At 42.8% G+C, this 19,571-nt stretch overlaps 1 protein-coding gene across 2 annotated transcripts; it reads left to right on the forward strand.

Moving 5' to 3' along the window:
* The first annotated feature begins 8,259 nt into the window (after positions 1–8,259).
* Positions 8,260–19,312, forward strand: HMGN5 (high mobility group nucleosome binding domain 5). 2 transcript variants are annotated; one of them, XM_058196678.1, is made up of 6 exons: positions 8,260–8,826; positions 10,617–10,646; positions 12,138–12,173; positions 13,016–13,066; positions 17,412–17,555; positions 18,590–19,312. In XM_058196678.1, the coding sequence occupies exons 1-6, from the start codon at positions 8,812–8,814 to the stop codon at positions 18,635–18,637; spliced, it is 324 nt and encodes a 107-aa protein (XP_058052661.1). In that variant the 5' UTR covers positions 8,260–8,811; the 3' UTR covers positions 18,638–19,312. The 2 variants fall into 2 exon arrangements, with proteins under 2 accessions (XP_058052661.1, XP_058052662.1); XM_058196679.1 differs by having other exon boundaries at positions 8,262–8,826; positions 12,138–12,167.
* Positions 19,313–19,571: the final 259 nt, after the last annotated feature.

Raw genomic sequence — 19,571 nt, forward strand, 5'->3', positions numbered from 1 at the left:
ATGCCCGGACAGACTGAGCAAACAAACCTCCCTACAGCATGTGAGCACAAAGCCAGCCACTAGCTAGAATTGCCAGCAGCTGAGCAGGAGGACGAAAAGACACAGTGGACAGATCCCCGCTTCTGGAGAATGGAGAGGCGACGTCAGCAAAAGGAAGGGAGGGGCAGGCCTGGATAAGTGCTGAGTCATGGAGCCACACCCCATGGCCTATATAAAGGATCTGTTTTTTAGCATTCCTTGAGTCAGGCAAAGTCTCATCTGGTTGCTGAAGTCACACCTTGGATTCCTGCCTGCCCTGAGAACTCTGACAGGAATTTGGCAAAGCTGCAGAGGCTTCGTGGCCATGCTTGATACAGACGTCCCAGACCCGGCCGTCAGAGGAGGAGTGGGACACGACATCAGATGAGGAGAGCACATCTTTCTCCTTCTGTCCTGGCCACTTTTTGCAGAGGCACAACTGAGAGCGTCTTAACAAATTGCATCACTACCTACAATTGAAGAATGGACACTTAAAAGTATCAAATTTGGCAGAAATGGCAAAAATTTCTGCGTATTTGAAAGACTATACACAAGAAAAATATATTTCAGAATGGAAAATGTGGATTGACTATATTCAAAATAAGTATCAGACGAAAAAATATCAAACAGCATATGAGTAAATTTAGGAATTGTTTTGTATTAGATATATTTTTAAAGGAGAAGGGAATTGAGAGTGTGATGACGAGTGGAGTGACTAGAGATTATAATTTAAGATTTATTTTGGATTATGATTGTTAGTTTTGATACCCCGCATTTTGTTCTGGGAAGTCTCGGGGGGTGGGGTAAGGTAATAAAGGGGAGGACGAGGGTAGAAAATGGATTCATGGTTAATGTACAGGGATGATTGAAGATGTATAATTAATGTAAGGTCGGGGCTGCCCGGCTATCATTTCAGAATGGTGGGAAGGGAAAAAGGAGAAGAGAGAAGGAGGTAGGAAAGAGAAGAGGAGGAAGAGGGGATAAGGAGGAGGAAGGGGAAAGAGGAAAGGAAGAAAGAAGGATAGAAGAGGGAGAAGAACAGAGTAGGGGGGAGGGAGAAGAGGATGTAGATAAGAGGAAGGTTGTGGAAAGTAGAAGAAGGTAGAGAAGGGAAGAGTGTCAAAGGAAGGGGGTGGTGACCGGGCAGGCCCCATTAATTGTATATGACTGTACATTAAATAGGTTATTGGACATGAATGTAAAAATAAAACTTTTTTATAAAAAAACAAAAAACAAATTGCATCACTGTCTGATTTGGTGGCAGCAGTGCCTCAGATAGAAAGCCCACACAGAGAGTAGTAAGGACAGCAGAGATGATCATCGGAAGCTCACTTCCTGGCATTCAGAATACTGCTCATAAGCGCTAAGTGCTTAGAGCTCAAAGCATTGTTAGAGAGCCCACCCACCCATGTCACAGTCTGTTTTTGTTGCTCCCCTCTGGGAGGGGGTTTCAAAGTATTTCTAGCAGGACTACCTGATTCTGTAACCGCTTCGTTCCCTAGACCAGCGGTCACCAACTGGTGGTCTGTGGACCACTGGTGGTCCGTGAGAAAATGTTGGTGGTCCACAGAAAAATTATTTGCATTTTTTATATTGCACTAAATACTACTTGTCTTTTTAAACAAATGCATATTAGTAGTCCGCCGGATTTAAAATTATGGATTTAGTGGTCCCTGAGGTCCGAAAGGTTGGTGAGCCCTGCCCTAGGCCGTCCATCTGGTAAACTGGCAAGATTCATTTTTCTTGCTATGTACATGTATACATCCAAACTAGACTGTGTTGTTTCTCCGTGTCGTATATGTGGGTATATGCATAATTCTATGTTTTATTTATGTAGTGTATATTGGAGGTGGTGACCCTTTGAGAGCTGTATGCAACAAAATTTCATTTTAATGTACGACAATTAGTGTATATTCAAAGTGACAATAAAGTTATTATTCTATTATACTAATCACACCCTTTCAGCCCTGCAAAGTGACATGCCCTTGTGGCATGTCCTTCTTAACAATGCCGGTCTCTTCAATGTCCTCTCCATCAAACCAGCCAACACTTCTCTTTCCACCGAAAAACAGCTGGACATTCAGGGGAAATTCACTAGCATCTATCAGACTACAACTGAAAAGTTTAGCCCTGGCAGGGAAGGGGGGCGAGGAAGGGAATGCTTGTCAACTGCTACCTGACTCCCACGAGAAAATTAGAAACAGTCTGGTTTGCTCAAGAAAGCCTCTTTTACCCTCAAAAAAAGAGAAGGAACTGGCTTTGCAAGATAACCGGTGACCAAAAAGGCTGGTCCCGGAATCATCGTTATGCTGCAAATCCCAAAGGTGCTTTTTTCAGGAGGAAACTGGACTTTCTTGTTGTTGTTTTTCTTTGAAGACGTTTCGCTTCTCATCCAAGAAGCTTCTTCAGCTCTGAAGTCTTCAGTCTTCAAAACAAGAAAGTCCACTTGCCTCCTGAAAAAAAGCACCTTTGGGACAACCATGATCTGGATGACTGAGAATCTCTACAGACTTTTGTGCTGCAAATGTTTGAAGAGGGCCATTAAACACATTATCCTCATTTGTGACAACAAAGAAAAACAAGGGTGATCTACCATGGAGATGATAATTTGGTCATCTGAATTGGTTCTGCTTTGATTCAGTTCAAAGTCTCTAAATTAAGTGGTGGTGAAGAGCAAGGTATTCACTGTTCATGTTTGTTTCATTTTAAAGCAAGATGTTTTGTAGCCAGAACTTTGATGAACATACAGGATGAATGAAACCTGAGGATATACAAGTATTTTTGCCACTCCCCTGCTTCAATTACTGTGTTTTTTTTAATGTATTGTTTATTTAAAGCATTTCGACCTTATTCACCACCTGAAAAGACTCTTAATGCGGCTTCTGTAAAAAAATTAATACAAATAAGACTGTCTCTACCTGAAGGTTTCCCGTCTATGAAATACCATAAAATAGGAAACAAAGAATGAGGAACAGAAAACAAGGAAACCCAAGACCAATGTTGTTAAAGTCTTCTTTTGAAAGCAGAAAACAAATTCCTTATTTTTTCTTTCCCTGCCCATTTTAAAAACCTAAGTACAAATATGTAGTAAAACAACTCCAAAATGAAAACGTCTTATTAAAGTTTATCATGAGATTAAACAAATGCAATCAAAAAATTAAAGTTAGAGAAGTGCAGAAAGACGAAAATAGTGGATTTTGACTTTTTTTTTTCCAACGCAGGAGAGTAGAAAAATACTTGCAACCTCAACCTTTTGCTTTACATTTCTAAACGTAAAATAGAAAACATTAAACATAATAGAAACACTGGATATGATCCTTAAAGAGTTGCTTTTTGTAAACACCTTAGAGGCCTTTTTTCCCCTTTCAGGATCACATGATATCACTTCTATTGCTCTCATAATCACCCCATTAACCTTTCAGGCGTAATAAGCAAGCTTTATGCCAAGCACCCATATAACAAACTGAATCTGTGGGCGTGGCTTGGTGGGCGTGGCGTGGCTTGGTGGGCATGGCAAGGCAAAATCTCCATTCCCAACCCACTCCAGAGGAAGGATACTGCAAAATCCCCAGTCTCATCCCACTCTGGGGCCAGCCAGAGGTGGCATTTGCCGGTTCTCTGAACTGCTCAAAATTTCCGCTACCGGTTCTCCAGAACCTGTCAGAACCTGCTGGATTTCACCCCTGATTTACATGGCTGCTAAACCACAATTCCTGGTTTTTGAAATGTACCAGTTAATTTTCTGTAATAGACTCTGCCAAAACCAAGGAAGATATATGGTGTTCCACCCATTTCGTTCTAGCTACAAAAAGACCTCGTATCTCCAGATCTCTTTTCCTACAATGGCCCAGCCCATCTACCTTGGGTGCAATAGGCAAGAAGCTGGATTTCACCTGGTCAAATCCTCCACGATAGTTTCTTTGCCGGTTTGTCCACTCTTGCTTTCAATTCAAGATTGGGTGGAAATGGGAATGGAAGGTATCTGCCCTTAGGTGTGTTCTGTTCACTTTTGACCTGCTTGACGTGAAGAAACAGTGAGATCTGGAGACCAGACAGGTTTGACGGATCACTTGCCACTTAGCCTTCTGAATGCAAGATCAACGATTGTCATCAGAGAAAAGATGATTCCAACAATTAAGTTCCTATTATTTTATAGCTGTATTTCTGTTGACCTTTTCTCAGAAAGGAAAGACACTTTAAAGAAAAATAGCAATTCCTGCAATTTAAATCCCGCTGAAGTCCATCTGGAAACACACAAATCTCAGGTTTAAGTGCCCTTCTCTTAAGTGCCCCAGCCTTGGCAATTTTAAGACTTGTGGACTTCAACTCCCAGAATTCCTCAGCCAGCAAAGCTAGAAGGGATAGAATCAAGATCACATGATGTGTTAATACTACTTTATAAGGCCTTGGTAAGGCCACACTTGGAATACTGCATTCAGTTTTGGTTGCCACGATATAAAAAAAAAGATGTGGAGACTCTAGAAAGAGTGCAGAGAAGAGCAACCAAGAGGATTAGGGGACTGGAGTCTCAAACCTATGAAGAACGGTTGCAGGAACTGGGTATGTCTAGTTTAATGAAAAGAAGGACTAGGGGAGACATGATAGCAGCCTTTATTTTATTTATTTTTGTCACAACAGTATATATAAGGATAAGCATGAAAATAACTATATAATATAGAAGCATAAGTATGTAATAACTATATTAATTGGATATAATGAAAGGAAACAATAGGATAGGAACGGTAGGCACATTTGTGCCCTTACAGACCTCTTAGGAATGGGGTGAGGTCAACAGTAGACAGTTTTTGGTTAAAGCTTTGGGGATTTTGAGAAGAGACCACAGAATCAGGTAGTGTGTTCCAAGTAGTTCCAATATCTCAGGGGCTGCCACAAAGAAGAGGTAGTCAAGCTCTGAGGGTAGAACAAGAAGCAATGGGTGGAAATTAATCAAGAAGAGAAGCAACTTAGAAGTTAGGAAGGATAAATTTCCTGACAGTTACAACATTTAATCAGTGGAACAACTTGCCTCCAGAAGTTGTAAACGCTCCAACACTGGAAGTTCTTAAAGAGATATTGGATAACCATTTGTCTGAAGTGGTGTAGGGTTTTCTGCTTGGGCAGGGGGTTGGACTAGGAGACCTCCAAGGTCCCTTCCAACTATTCTGTTGTTCTGTTCTGTTCTGTTCTGTTCTGTCCTAAAGTTGCCATGGTTGGGGACACCTGCATAAGGTAAGCATAAAGGTCTATATTTTCTAGGGTAGAGTAACCAATTTCTCTATCAATTAGCTAAGTTTTCTGGATTGGCACCATTCACTTAAAACTATAAAGCAACCCCAACCAACTAAAATAGAGTTGTTGGCCGAGTGGTGACCACAGTTCCCGTGGCTGCAAAAGATAGGGTTTTTTTACACTTTTGCCTGCCCTAAAATGAAGACACAGAGAGATTTGACAACGCATGGCATCTGCAGCCCATAAAACTTTTATTCCTTGAACTATCAGTGAACAGAATGTAGGGAAAAGTGCCCCACAAGAGAAGTGTCAGACTTCCTTCTTAAAATGAGCCACTGCGCTAAAATTTTTACTATAGACAGCAGCCGTTGCACAGGTTTTCTGCTCATATTTTTCACCATTAATAATAATACTGCACTGAAATTCTATCCTTGTACCTTTTTAAAGCCGTTTCCATAAAAGTGAGAAACACCCTTTAGAATAGAATAGAATTTTATTGGCCAAGTGTGATTGGACACACAAGGAATTTGTTTTGGTGCATATGCTCTCAGTGTACATAAAAGAAAAAAAAAATACATCAAAGGTACAACATTTACAACACAAATGATGGTCATAGGTTGCAATTTAACCCTTAATGATAGCAACAAAAAGTTACAGTCATACAGTCATAAGTGGAAAGAGATTGGTGATGAAAACGATGAGAAGATTAATAGTAGTGTAGATTTAGTAAATAATTTGACAGTGTTGAGGGAATTATTTGTTTAGCAGAGTGATGGCCTTCGGGAAAAAACTGTTCTTGTGTCTAGTTGTTCTGGTGTGCAGTGCTCTATAGCGTCGTTTTGAGGGTAGGAGTTGAAACAGTTTATGTCCAGGATGCGAGGGATCTGCAAATATTTTCACGGCCCTCTTCTTGATTTGTGCAGTATACAGGTCCTCAATGGAAGGCAGGTTGGTAGCAATTATTTTTTACTAGATAGATATGTCTTCACGTTGTCAAGTCTATTTATCAAAACTCAAAGCAAATCAGAATTACACCATAAACCGTTTTATTTCCCAAAGGGAGGGGAAAAATCGCCCCCAACCAAGGAAAAAAAATATTTTCTTTCCTAAACAGGAAAAAAGAAATTACTTTCCCAAACAAGGAAAAACATATTTTTTTTTCAACTGCTGGAGGGAAAAAATAATCATCTCCAGAAGGAAAAAAAAGCCATTAAATTCAGATACAATGTTTCCAATGGAAAGTCTGCAAAGTGGATATCTGTAACTCTTTTTTAAAAAAAAATAGAATATAAGTCTTTATTGGCCAAGTGTGATAGGACACACAAGGAATTTGTCTTTGGTGCATATGCTCTCAGTGTACATAAAGAAAAAAAATATATTCATCAAGAATCATAAGATACAACACTTAGTGATAGCCACAGGATACTAGTAAGCAATCAAATCATACTAGGAAACAATATAAGTTGTACCTTGCTGACGGTATCTTTTCTTTTATGTACACTGAGAGCATATGCACCAAGACAAATAAATTCCTTGTGTGTCCAATCACACTTGGCCAATAAAAAAAAAATCTATTCTATTCTAAAGTTACAAGCAACATGGTTAAAGCCATAAGTGGGAAGAGATAGGTACTAATAAGGATGAGAAGAATAGTAATAGTTTTAGTAGTTCATAGTTTGGGATTGAGGTCCTAATCAGATCTACCTAGAATAGACATGAAAGGTGCCTAAAAAGCGACAATTTCGAAACAACAGCGAAGTGTTAATCTAGGCCTGTTGCTGGCAGTTCTCTAAGCCTGCAAATATCCAAGGTCCCAATCCACAAAGCGGTTAGACGCCTCCAAAGGTTGCCTATTGAGTTAGAGCCGCGTGCATAGAGCATCGCTTCCGACAAGGCTCCCCTTCGAGTGCTTTTAAATAGAAAAGGGACGACGCTGGAACGATGTGGATTGTATTTAAAACTTTCCATTGTTCCCTTTTAAAACCGCTCCGGGATCTTTTTTTTTTTTTTTTTGGAAAGAAGAGCGATAGAGCCATCAAAGTCAGGAATCATCCATCAGAAGGAATGCGGGGTCTTAAATTGTTTAATTCGTTTGGAAGTTTGGGGGGGGAGGAGGAGGAGGCGGTGCAACCCCGGGTCTCCGGCCTAGCAAATGCACGCTCGTCCTCTTGCAAAGCAACCCCACGCTGCGAGAAAAGGGTCCCCTTTGCACGCTGCCGCCCTTTGCAATCTGCTCCGGGGGGGGAGGAGGAGGAGAGGAGGGCGATCCTTCCATGCAGACCCAACGGGCCAGCCTCCACCTCCCCCCCATTTGCACCCTAAGAGGGGTGGGGGCCCCCTCTTAGCAACCCCTCCCCCATCTGCACCCTTCTTCCTCCTCCTCCTCCGCAGCCACTGCCTTCGCCAAGAGAAGGCGCTAGGGCAGCCATGTTGCAAGCCGTGCAAAGGGAAAGCCAGCTGGCCCGTGTTGCACGCCCGCCCGCCCGCGGGCTTTGCACGAGCCCCTTTTCCTGGAGGGAGTGGGGGAACTTTTTGCAGCACCCCTTCTCCCTTTGCAAAGAGGCACGGAAGAATTTACACGGGGAGGGAAGGGGGGATTTTTATTTTTTTCCTATTTTCCGTTGCCCCAAGAGGCTGGGCGCCGAGGAGAGACGACGAGGGTCGTGCAAGCTTGCAAGAAAAGGGAGGGGGCAGGAAAAAGGAGGGTGCATAAAAGGAGGGTGCATAAAAGGAGGGGGGCGACCTGGGAACCCCTGGGCGATCTCGCCCATTTGGAGGGACAGAGGGGAAAAAAAGGGGGGGGCTGTTTCAGGAAGCGCTTTTTAAAGGCCGCTCGCCTGCGCAGACGGCCAAAAAAAAAAAAAAAAAGCACTGGGCGACGCGCGCGAGCGCCTCTCTCGCGCTAAAGGGTCCGGGCTCCGCCTCCCCGCCCGAATTCTACCAATCGGCGCCTTGGCCCAGGTCTGGCCCGAGTTTGCTATTGGCCCAGCCGCGCGTCATTCCCGGCCCAGGACTTTCCTCGCGCTTCCCATTCATGCAGTTTGGTTGAGCGTTGGTGTATTTTACTGTTTGCAATAAAGAAGGGGGGAATTATTATTATTATTATTATTTTTAATTGCAAAAAAAAAAAAAAAAAGGTTCAGGGTGCTGGGGTTTTTTTTTTGTTGTCTGTGTGTTTTGTTTTTTTGCTGCTGCCGTTGCAATTCGCTCGGGGTGTTTTTATACAGTTTTGCAAAGAAAGAGGAAAAAAAAAAGACTTTTTTTGTGTTTTTGTTTTTTTTTTAAACAAAAAAAAAAGAAGCAGCCAGCCTACCAACCAACCAAAATCAGGCCTTTTCTTTTTTTAAAAAAAGCGGGTTTGTTTTTCGCGCGGTGCTTTGATTTTATTTTATTTTTCCCTTTCCTTTTTCTCCCCCCCCCTTTTTTTTTTCATCTTTTGCATTTCTTTCGAGGGGAGGGCGGCCGCCTTTTTTCCCCTCCTCCTCCCCCTTTTTTTTTTTTTTTTTTGCAAAGATCTGCATCTCTTTTCTGATCGGCGACCAACTGTTTCCCAAAGGCTCAACTATGCCCAAAAGAAAGGTAAGCGAGCGAAACGCGGTGATGGTGGTGCGGGGATTGGGGAGGGAGGGAGGGGGGGGGGCAACGGACCCGAGCAAGGGAAGACGCGCGAAAAGACCCCCCTTTATTTTTTTGCGCGGGGAGAAAGGGGGGGGGAGGAAAAAGATGGCTTTGACTTGCGCGCGCGCGCCCGCCCGGGCTGTGTGTGTGCCTGTCTGTGTGTTGTGTTGTGTGTTTGTGGTGTGCGCGGGGTTTTGCGTGAAAAGCGTTTTCTCTTGCAAGCCAGCGTTTGGGAGCGAGGGCAAGCGCTTGCTGAGCCGAGTAGACTTTGCTAGTGGTGGCGGATTTTATTTGCCTTGCTCGCTGCGTCTCCATGCCGGATTGCAAACGGCCATAGTGCCGCTTGCTGACCGCAGGCATGGCTGGCAGGCAGGCAGGCTCGGCCGGCGCCCCTTCTCCTCTTCCTCCTGCAAACTGCAAAGCCCTGCTTGCATTGAAGCCGTCGGGGGGGCAATCGGACCCAATTCGGGCCGAGGCTTCCCCCCCTCCCGCAATCGGGGTCTCCTGCGTTTGCCTTTGTTCTTTTTATATATATGTTTTTTTTCCTCCTCCCCCCCCCTTCCTCCTACTTGTCATACCAGATGGTGTTGCAGTGGCAACTCGGAGCCTGTAGGGGGCGTGGACCTTGGCCATTATTTTTTTTGGGAGGGGGGGGTTGTTGAGATGTAGCGAGATTTCCAAAGCCACGATTCGGTGCAACTTTAAACGAGGCATCTCTCTCTCTCTCTCCCCCCCCTCCCTCTTTTTTTAAAAATTTATTATTTTATTCTTTTGCAAATCCAACCATTGAGATTTATCCATGGGGGGGAGGGGAGGGAGAGTTTTCCCGGTTTGAAAAGTGCAGCTACAGAAGGAGGGGGAGGGGAGGCATGCCCATAAAAATGGGGGAGGGGGGATGTCGGTTTGTGCAGACTTTGTAGCACAAGCAGAGGAACCTCGACTGGCTTAGGTCCCCGCCTCCTAAAGGCTAAAGCGAGAGATGCCTTAAAAAAAAAACAAAAAAGGCTCCACGCCCTTTGTAGGTCGTTTGCAAACGACCTTGTTTCTTGCCAGGTAATTTGGCGGGAATATTTTTTTTTTTGGATGCCTTTTTTAAAAAAAAAGTTGGGACGCGATGACGTCGAGAAAAACGGACCGGCTCCGAGTGCATTGTGGGAAGTGTAGTCCGGGGAGTTTGTAAGAGTTCAAAAAAAGGAAGAAAAAAAAAAGGCTGTTAAAAAGGCTGTTAAAAAATTGCAGCTGTTGGCAGAAGAATCTGATCCGTTTCTAATTTTTTTTTTTAAAAAAAAGCGTCCTGTGCTATATTTGATTGGGATTTTATTTTATTTTATTTTGCTGAAACACAACAGGAAGAGTTAGAAGGCTTGATGTGGAATGGATTGATAAAGTCCAAGGGAGCAAATTAGTCAGTTCCTGGAGTTTTCTTGCACTGCCTCTGTATATGTAAATCTAGTTGCACACTCAGTTATTTTTTGTGTTTTGTTTGCCTCCAGAATTCAAGACTGTTTTTTTGATCGATGCAAGATTGATACGTTGGCCTTCCATTTGTCAGTTTTGATTGATCGATCCCAATAAAGCTTTTTCTCACCTTTTATATTAAAAAATGTCTACTGTCTCATGTTTACTAGGCCATTTATTTTTGTCAATGAGATGCACCGCCAGTTTTTCTTGGCATCCATTTCTTTTTATAAAATTGGAACAAAACTAAGTAGTTTATATTGTGCTTGTCTTTTTTTTTTTTATTAAACTAGGCTGCAGCTGAAGGTGAAATAAAGGAGGAGGTAAGGTTTTTTCATACATACATACACACACATATATATATATTCAGTTGTCAAGATGAAGTGAGTCTTCAAAGGAGTTGGGGAAAACATGCACCACAAGGATTGACACAATGTGAGCATGTGGTAGGATTTTAAATCTACATGGCGAGGCTGTTGGAAGATTGATTGATTTGCCAAGAATTTGCAACCGATCAGCGCGCACACAATTTATATGCTGGGTAATCTATGGCAGAATTCTTTTTACGTGCAATGAAAAAATTGTGCAGTTGGACTTGCTTAACAGAGAAAATCTCTTAGTAAGAACGTTGGGGTTCCCCCTACTCCCAATAGTTTCTTCATAGTATTGTCATGCTACCAGCCACAATTGGCTGCATTAAGTACATCAATCTTTGAGCCACGGATTGCAAACCACAGGATTCTGCCTCAGTTTGTTACCAGAAACCAGACTTTCTGCTTGGAGTACGTGGTGCAGCCAACCTCAAGCCACTGTGGGCTTCGTTCCTTCTTTCATCTGTGGGCCTGGAAGGAAGAGACTTCCACCTTTCCATTTAAATTGTTACTGCCCCGATGTCAAAAGTTTGTAGCTTGTTGAAGTTATGAGTAGTGTGAGAAAGGACCAGGATGACATTAGACTTTGGGATCAGTTCCTTTTTCGAACCAGATTTGAGTGTCACAGAGAGCTTACCAGTTGGTCAAAAGCTAAAATGAACTCCACAGGAGTATCTTACAAGCTGAACCCAGGAAATGGTTAGTTCTGTTCTTGTTTGTCTTCAGATCACTTTCGATATCTGGCGACTACACAGAACACTCCCTGCAGTTTTCTTGGCAACAGTTGTGGAAGTGGTTGGCCCTTGCCTTCTCACAGTTAAGATTCCTACAATCACCCTGTTGGCTTTGGCCTAAAGCGGGACTAGAACTCATGGTCTCCTGGTGCTTTCATGACCACACCAAAGTGGCTCATGCTTGCATCTCTGTCCAACAAAATGTGTTTAGTTGGGCAGATAACAAATATTGTTCATCTGTATTGTTTTTGGTTTTTTTACACACAATAAGGCAAGCCTTTTGGGAAATTGCTAACCATACCAACTTCTACATCCTGATAAGTAGTCAGCAGATAAGCTAGAATATCCCAATTCGGTTGTAAGACAATCCTAGTTTAACAGACCACAGAGTTTGTTGTATTAATAAAAGTGCCAAGAAAAGAGAATATGTAGACACAATGCTTGCTTTTGTTCCAGTCAGCTATGGTTTATTAGGCTGTAAGAGTTACAAACCAGACCCACGGTCTTGGCATTCCTTCAATATAACATTTCAGTTTTGCAAAACTATCCGATGCATATTTTTGGGGAAAGTAAGCCTAAATGAATGTAGTGGGATTTTCGTGTTAAATGAGCATGGTTGCCTGAGGTACACTGTTTTGAATCTCTGTGAATTCTACTTTTTAAGAAAACCGATGTTTGGCTTTAGTAATTTGTTTTTCCTCTTCTGCAGCCAAAGAGACGATCGGCTAGACTGTCTGCTGTGAGTGTACGCCTCTTTTTTTTTATTTAAATCCATATTACATTAAAGCTGTTAACAGATCAATAGATCTTTCAAAGTATCGTTCAAGTAGCCTCCTGTGAATTACTTCCAAGACTAAATATAGTATTTACTCTAAATAAATACATGACACGATTGCTTCACCATGATAAGCCACATCTTGAGTATTTTCCAAACTTATCAGCTTCTAAATAGATGGACTTCACATCACCGGGAATTCTGAGCCAGCATGGTCACAGCTAAGAATTCTGGGAATTGAAGTCCATAAAATCCAAAGCTGCCATGGTTAAGAAAAACTGATCTAGATCCTTGTACTCTTTCTACATATGTATTTTACTTCAGTCACAATAGGGGGGGAAAATAGCCTGGCTAGGTGGCTCAGTGGCTAAGACGCCGAGCTTGTCGATCAGAAAGGTCAGCAGTTCGGCGGTTCGAATCCCAAGTATAGGTCTCCTGCGTGAGCAGGAGGTTGGACTAGATGACCTCCAAGGTCCCTTCCAACTCTGTTACTGTTAAATTATTATTTCAGCAGCCGCTCATCTCAAATATATGATCTCGGGTAGCTTACAATACCTGAAAGCAATATCCAGATCCAAAATAGAAATCTTGTATAAAAATAACTTTTTGCATTGGGAAAAAATGTTCCCAGAGTCAATGGTGGCTTATGACATTATAGCCCCCACTTTATTTTAAGGCTGCCATGGTAATCCTAAGGGGCCAGAAGATTCAGACGCTTTCAAAGGGACCACAGAGGTCTGAGATTATTACAGCAAACTGAACCAACAGGAATGCTGTGTTTATTTAACAACCTATCTCTGCTTTTCTTGCAGAAGCCTGCTCCACCCAAACCAGAGCCAAAGCCGAAAAAGGCGCCGCCGAAGGTAAATGAATGACATGCTTGCGTGTCCGAATGCCTTGACTTGAAGATTCCCTCTGATGTCAGAATTCCCTTAAAGCAGGGGTCTCCAACCTTGGTCCCTTTAAGACTTGTGGACTTCAACTCTAAGAGTTCCTCAGCCAGCTTTGCTGGCTGAGGAATTCTGGGAGTTGAAGTCCACAAGTCTTAAAGGGACCAAGGTTGGAGACCTCTGCCTTAAAGAAATCTTGATTTTTCTTTTTCTTTTTTTTTGTTTACATTTATATCCCGCCCTTCTCCGAAGATTCAGGGCGGCTTACAGTGTATAAGGCAATAGTCTCATCCTATTTGTATATATAAATCCAAAGTCAACTTATTGCCCCCCCAACAATCTGGGTCCTCATTTTACCTACCTTATAAAGGATGGAAGGCTGAGTCAACCTTGGGCCGGGCTTGAACCTGCAGTAATTGCAGGCTGCTGTGTTCTAATAACAGGCTTCTTTACAGCCTGAGCTATCACGGCCCTTCTTTTTGCATGTGTACTGATGGCATGATATAGGTCCGTAATGGCGAACCTATGGCACGCGTGCCACAGGTGGCACACGGAGCTGTATCTGTGGGCACGCGAGTGTTGCCCTAGCTCAGCTCCAGCACACACGTGCACGCCGGCCAGCTGATTTTCAGCCTTCCGGGCCCACTGGAAGTCGGGAAACGGGCTATTTCCGGCCTCCAGGGAGGTGGGTAAGGCCGTTTTTGCCCTTCCCAGGCTCCTAGAAAGCCTCTGGAGCCTGGGGAGGGTGAAAAATGGACTTTCTGGACTCACCAGAAGTCGGGAAATGGGCCGCTTCTGGCCTCCAGAGGGCCTCCTGGGGGGGGGGGGAGGCTGTTTTTGCCCTCCCCAGGTTCTGGAGCCTCAGGACGGCGAAAAACAGGCCTACCAGGCCATTGCGTGCCAAAAGTGTGTGTGTGGGGTGGTGTCGTGTGCGCATGCGCAAGGGGGCCAGAGCGCATTGAACTATGGGTGTTGGCACACGGGCGTGACACACACACACCCGCGCGACCCCCACTTTTGGCACACGACGGCAAAAAAAGTTAGCCATCGCTGATATAGATGATGATGAGGAAGATGTTGGTGATGATCTACCATCTAATTTTCCTAGAGGGGAAATATATTTGGAGAGGTTGGATTAGTAGCTTTTGATTATATGGTTGTGAGAATCCAGCCTTTCTGTATTTAATTGTTTACTTTGAGAGAACCGTTTTAGGCCAAGGAACTAACCAGTAGCTGAGATGTATCTAAAAGGGGGAAAAAAAAATACGGATGAACAACTACACACCTAAGAGGTGTGCAGACGTGAAAGTGGGTAGGTGGAGTTTTCAATGAAAATTCCTTCCCCTGAGCAGCTTTGCTGTCCACCATAACTGAGATGGTTTTAGAAGGGGAACACATCCCTAGTACCCCAAAATATGGTGCCAAGACTGTTTGAGGCTGGTATAGGCTTGGCAGCCTAAACCAATCAACGAGAACGGTCGCTTTCCAGACCTCTTATCTGTGGGACCCAGTAAAATCTCTCGTGATCAGATTGCCTCTGAAGATGGTCATCTACAGACTTGTCATTCACGTAAGCCATAGAAAACAAGATTTATTGAGTAAGATGGGGGGTAATTGAATGATGCACAGTGGTTCAGTTGCGAACCTTCATTGGGGTGGGAGAAGGATAGTTTAATTCACTATCTTTAAAGGTCACTGCTAACTTTGACTGGGTCACTTCCAATTTGACTTACTTAAGAGTTACCTTGAGGGACGCGGTGGCTCAGGGGCTAGGATGTTGAGCTTGTCGATCGAAAGGTCGGCAGCTCAGCGGTTCGAATCCCTAGCGCTGCCGTGTAACGGGGTGAGCTCCCGTGACTTGTCCCAGCTTCTGCCAACCTAGCAGTTTCGAAAGCACGTAAAAATGCAAGTAGAAAAAATAGGGACCACCTTTGATGGGAAGGGAACAGCGTTCCGTGCGCCCTTGGCGTAGAGTCACGCCGGTCACATGACCACGGAGACGTCTTCGGACAGCGCTGGCTCTTTGGCTTTGAAACGGAGATGAGCACCGCCCCCTAGAGTCGGCAACGACTAGCATGTATGTGCGAGGGGAACCTTTACCTTTAAGAGTTACCTAGAAAGGAGAACAAGGAACCTACATTGAAAAGGACTAGGGTGACATGATAGCAGTGGGCTATGATAAGGGGCTGCCACAAAGAAGATGGGGTCAACCTGTTCTCCAAAGACAACAATGGAAAGATGGAAACTTACCATAAAGAGATCCAAGCTAGAACTAAGGAGAAATTTCCTGACCGTGAGAACAAGTAGTGGAATGGCTTGCTTGCAGAAATTTTTAGGAAGACAATGGACAACCTGTTGATTGAAATAGTCTCGTGCTTGAGCAGGGATTGACTGGAAGACCTCCAAGGTCCCTTCCAACTCTGTTTATTCAGTTATATTCATGATTTTCCTGTGAATTTGTTAAATTAAAGAGGGAAAACTATGGAGAAGTTACTAAATCTCCTAGTTTGGGATTGGGAGCTCTAAATCCAATGCATTTAGAAGGGCACTTGATTTTAGCGCTGTGCTATATTGACTGGATTTTGTATGACTTTGAGCTTGACCAGAACTTCAGTGAAAAGGTTGGATTGCAAATAAAAGTTTGAAAATGTCACTTTAGCAGGTCTGGTGTTGGTGTTGGTGATGAGGAAGAAATGAGAGAAGGTTACCTTAAGATTCCAGCTAATTCATATGAAATAAATTAGCTAATTCATATGAAATAAATTAGTCTTGTAGTTGGCATTTTCTCTCTAGGTTAAAATTGGTTTACATGTGTAGATTTTTACTTGCCGTATACAATGTATCCTGGAAATTAAGATTGACTGTGTTTCTAAATAACCATTCTTCCCAGGTTACAATGTACAACGGAAATGAGTTAAAGTCAGGCCAAGGGTTACCTAAATATTTTAATCTATTTTATTTTGTATTGAAAAATAAATAAAACCTTTATCCAATTGAAAAGATATGCCCAGTTTGCATAAGTCAGGGTCTCTTAGAAATTATCTGGGAATCCTGGCATAGAAAACTTCTATAAAATTTGGATACATTTTATTAGCCTTAAGGTAAAAGTTCCCCTCGCACATATGTGCTAGTTGTTCCCGACTCTAGGGGGCGGTGCTCATCTCTGTTTCAAAGCCAAAGAACCAGCACTGTCCGAAGATGTCTCCGTGGTCATGTGGCTGGCATGACTAAACGCCAAAGGCACACGAAACGCCATTACCGTCCCACCAAAATTGGTCCCTATTTTTCTACTTGCATTTTTTACGTGCTTTCGAACTGCTAGGTTGGCAGAAGCTGGGGCAAGTAACAGAAGTTCACCCCGTTATATGTGGCACTAGGGATTCGAACTGCTAAACTGCCAAACTTTTGATCGACAAGCTCAACGTCCTAGCCCCTGAGCCACTGCGTCCCTCTTTATATTTATTAGCCTTAGCCTTAACAGAAACACTGATCTCTCAAGGTTTTGTTCTCCCTGCCTGGCATCCAAATATGATCATCTTGTTCTGAAACCACGGATAAAAGTTTTCTTCAATCAGTTATATATACTTTATTAATTATTTGAGATAATAATTTTTTTCTAATATCCATACCTTAGAATGAGATTGTCAATACCCCCCCTTTTTTAAAAAAATAAAGATAATATGCACAGGTAGAAAAGTAGTAGTCCTGAAAAGGTTAAAAACACAAGGATTTGTCAAAAAGTTCCTTTTCCATCAGTTGTAACTCTGAATGGTTGCTAAAAGAGGCAGTTGCAAAACAAGGGCTAACTGTACTGCTCCACTCTCAACAGATAAAGATATTGATCTTATATAGGAGTGCCAGAGGGATGTGGTTGCTAAGTAGTTAAGGTGCTAAGCTCGTCGATCAAAAGGTCGGCAGTTCAGCGGTTCGAATGCCTAGTGCCGCGTAACGGGGTGAGCTCCCATGACTTGTCCCAGCTTCTGCCAACCTAGCAGTTCAAAAGCATGTAAAAAATGCAAGTGGAAAAATAGGGACCACCTTTGGTGGGAAGGTAACACTGTTCCGTGCGCCTTTGGCGTTTAATCATGCCGGCCACATGACCACAGAGATGTCTTCGGACAGCGTTGGCTCTCCGGCTTTGAAATGGAGATAAGCATCGCCCCCTAGAGTTGGGAACGACTAGCACGTATGTGCGAGGGGAACCTTTATCTAGGAGTGCCAGTTTTAGACATCGGTATTTTGAGGCTGGCCACTGAAAAAGGATTGGTGAGTAAGTGAGATTTTACTGCCCCTCTCTCTTTGTGATTCCCTCTAACAGAAAGAAAAAGGGGGAAATGACAAGAAAGATGACAAAAAGGTAGCAACAAAAGGGAAGAAAGGAGCCAAAGGAAAAGATGAAACTAAGCAAGAAGATGCTAAAGAAGAAAACCACTCTGAGAACGGAGATACCAAAACTAACGAGGTACTGTATTATCCCGCTGTCCCGAGAATTGTTTCCAAATACATAGGGAATTGGGAAACTCCGCTCTCAACAGTTCCCGCTTTGTATCCAGCCCTTATATATGTTTGGTCCTTGACTTACGACTGCAATTGAAACCAGACTTTCCATTGCTAAAGCAAGGCAGTTGTTAAAGTCCATTGTGCTCAATTTTTACGACCTTTTTGTTGTGGTGGTTAAGCAAATCGCCACAGTTAAGTGAACCATGCAGTGGTGAAGGAAACCTGATGTTTTAACTTTTACATCTCATTTTTAACTTGGTTTCTCCCTAATGCAAGCATGGAGGGGGCTGGCACCCTCCCCCACAAGGATAATAATTATTTAAGGGAAGCGTGCACAGCAGGGAGAAATTAGTCTCCAGTTTAATTCATTTATTTGCCTGTTTTCTTCCTGAACCAACATGCAGATATTTCTCTCCCTCTCCCTCTCTCTCTCTCTCTCTCTCTTTCCCTCCCTCCTTTCTTTTTCTCTCCCTCCCCCTCTTTCTCTCTCCTTCTCTCTCTCCCTCCCCCTCTTTCTCCCTCCCTCTCTTTCTCTACCCCCCCTCCCTCTCATTCTAATTTGGACGTTTGCTTCTTATTTTACCCCAAACTTCCACCAATACTATGTGCACATGCAGGTTTCTGTTAGGCACAATGTGTTTTTAAAAGGGATTTTTTTTCCCCCTCTTTAAATTCAGCAGCTGCCTCTGTGAACACGGGACAGGGTAGGGATACACAGAAGCCATACCCACCTCATGTTTTCGGATGGCTTCCTTACAGACAGATGGGCATTGTGCCATAAGAGTTCAAAGTTAGGAAAAACTACGGTTTGGCGCTTGAGTTAGCTAATAAGCAAAAGCCGGGAAGTCTCCTGCTGCTGCTGTGTGCAAGAATGGAAGTTGGTAAACTGCAGAATTCATTGTTTATGGGACTGAGCTACGGTTACGCCCAGTATCCTCTGCAATGGATTTTTTTTCCTAGCCTAATTCAATTTCTGTTTCTCTCAAATACTAACAGGCACCAGCTGCTGAAGTATCTGATGTCAAGGAAGCCAAGTCCGAGTAACAGATTATAAACCCTCTTCATTTCCATCATTTGGTATTCGTACCTCCATACTGTATTGTTAAGAGAGGAATATTTTTATCAACTATTTTATAAATGCAGGTTTTTTTAGCATGAATTTAATCATGGAACATCTTCATCTCGGTTACTTGGACTTCAAAACCAACCAACCAACCAACCAACAACAACAAAAAAAAATCATTGTTTTTAAAATTTTGTGATTGTCATAGTTTGTATGGTACCCGGAAAGAATCAGTGGTGGTAGCTATTGACTTCTATCAGTATATAATCCCTTTGTGTGTCAGTCATACGGAATTCAGATTTTAATTTTACCCTTGTTGTGTGTTGTATGGTTTCTTAACGTGGGGAGGTCTAAAACAAAAATACCACACAAAAAACCACAATTGCGTCAGACATTCCGGTGGTTCTGTTACTTGCTTTTATAAAGAAGGTGAGATATTTTCATGAAAAATCTTAAGAAGCTGGAAACTTGTTGTATCCCAAATGTAGTTTTATTTTGTCACATTTTGGAGAATAATATTAAAATATGTAATCATGTTTTTAAATGAAATACAAAAAAAAAAACTTTTAAAAAAGAGAAAAGGACAGGTTTGACTGAATATACCCACTGTTAGGAATTTTGCTGGATTTATCTTAATAAAATGTCTCCTCAAAAGATTCATGATTTTGGGCTGCATTATGTTTATGGCTAAACTTTCTGCCTTTGAGGTTCTGTTCCTTTCCTTTGTGCAGGCGAGGCAATATACTTAACTGGGATTACATTTAATGTTACTGGGGATTTGATCTTTGGTTCTGACTCTTCTTTAAAAAGGAGAGACCCGAATCGTGTTTAATATCTTGGCAAAACATGGTTTCCCATTTATCCTCCTCTGAGCCTGGCTCCTCTTTATTTGCTTCCTCAGTGTCACAGAAACTA

Source organism: Ahaetulla prasina, chromosome 11, assembly GCF_028640845.1.
Source record: "Ahaetulla prasina isolate Xishuangbanna chromosome 11, ASM2864084v1, whole genome shotgun sequence".
NCBI classification, from domain to species: domain Eukaryota; kingdom Metazoa; phylum Chordata; class Lepidosauria; order Squamata; family Colubridae; genus Ahaetulla; species Ahaetulla prasina.

Excerpts from the sequence above, each read along its gene's own strand:
- HMGN5 (XM_058196678.1), top strand. Across the intron at positions 10,647-12,137 it reads AAGGTGAAATAAAGGAGGAG|CCAAAGAGACGATCGGCTAG; the intron begins GTAAGGTTTTTT and ends CCTCTTCTGCAG. Across the intron at positions 12,174-13,015 it reads CTAGACTGTCTGCTGTGAGT|AAGCCTGCTCCACCCAAACC; the intron begins GTACGCCTCTTT and ends CTTTTCTTGCAG.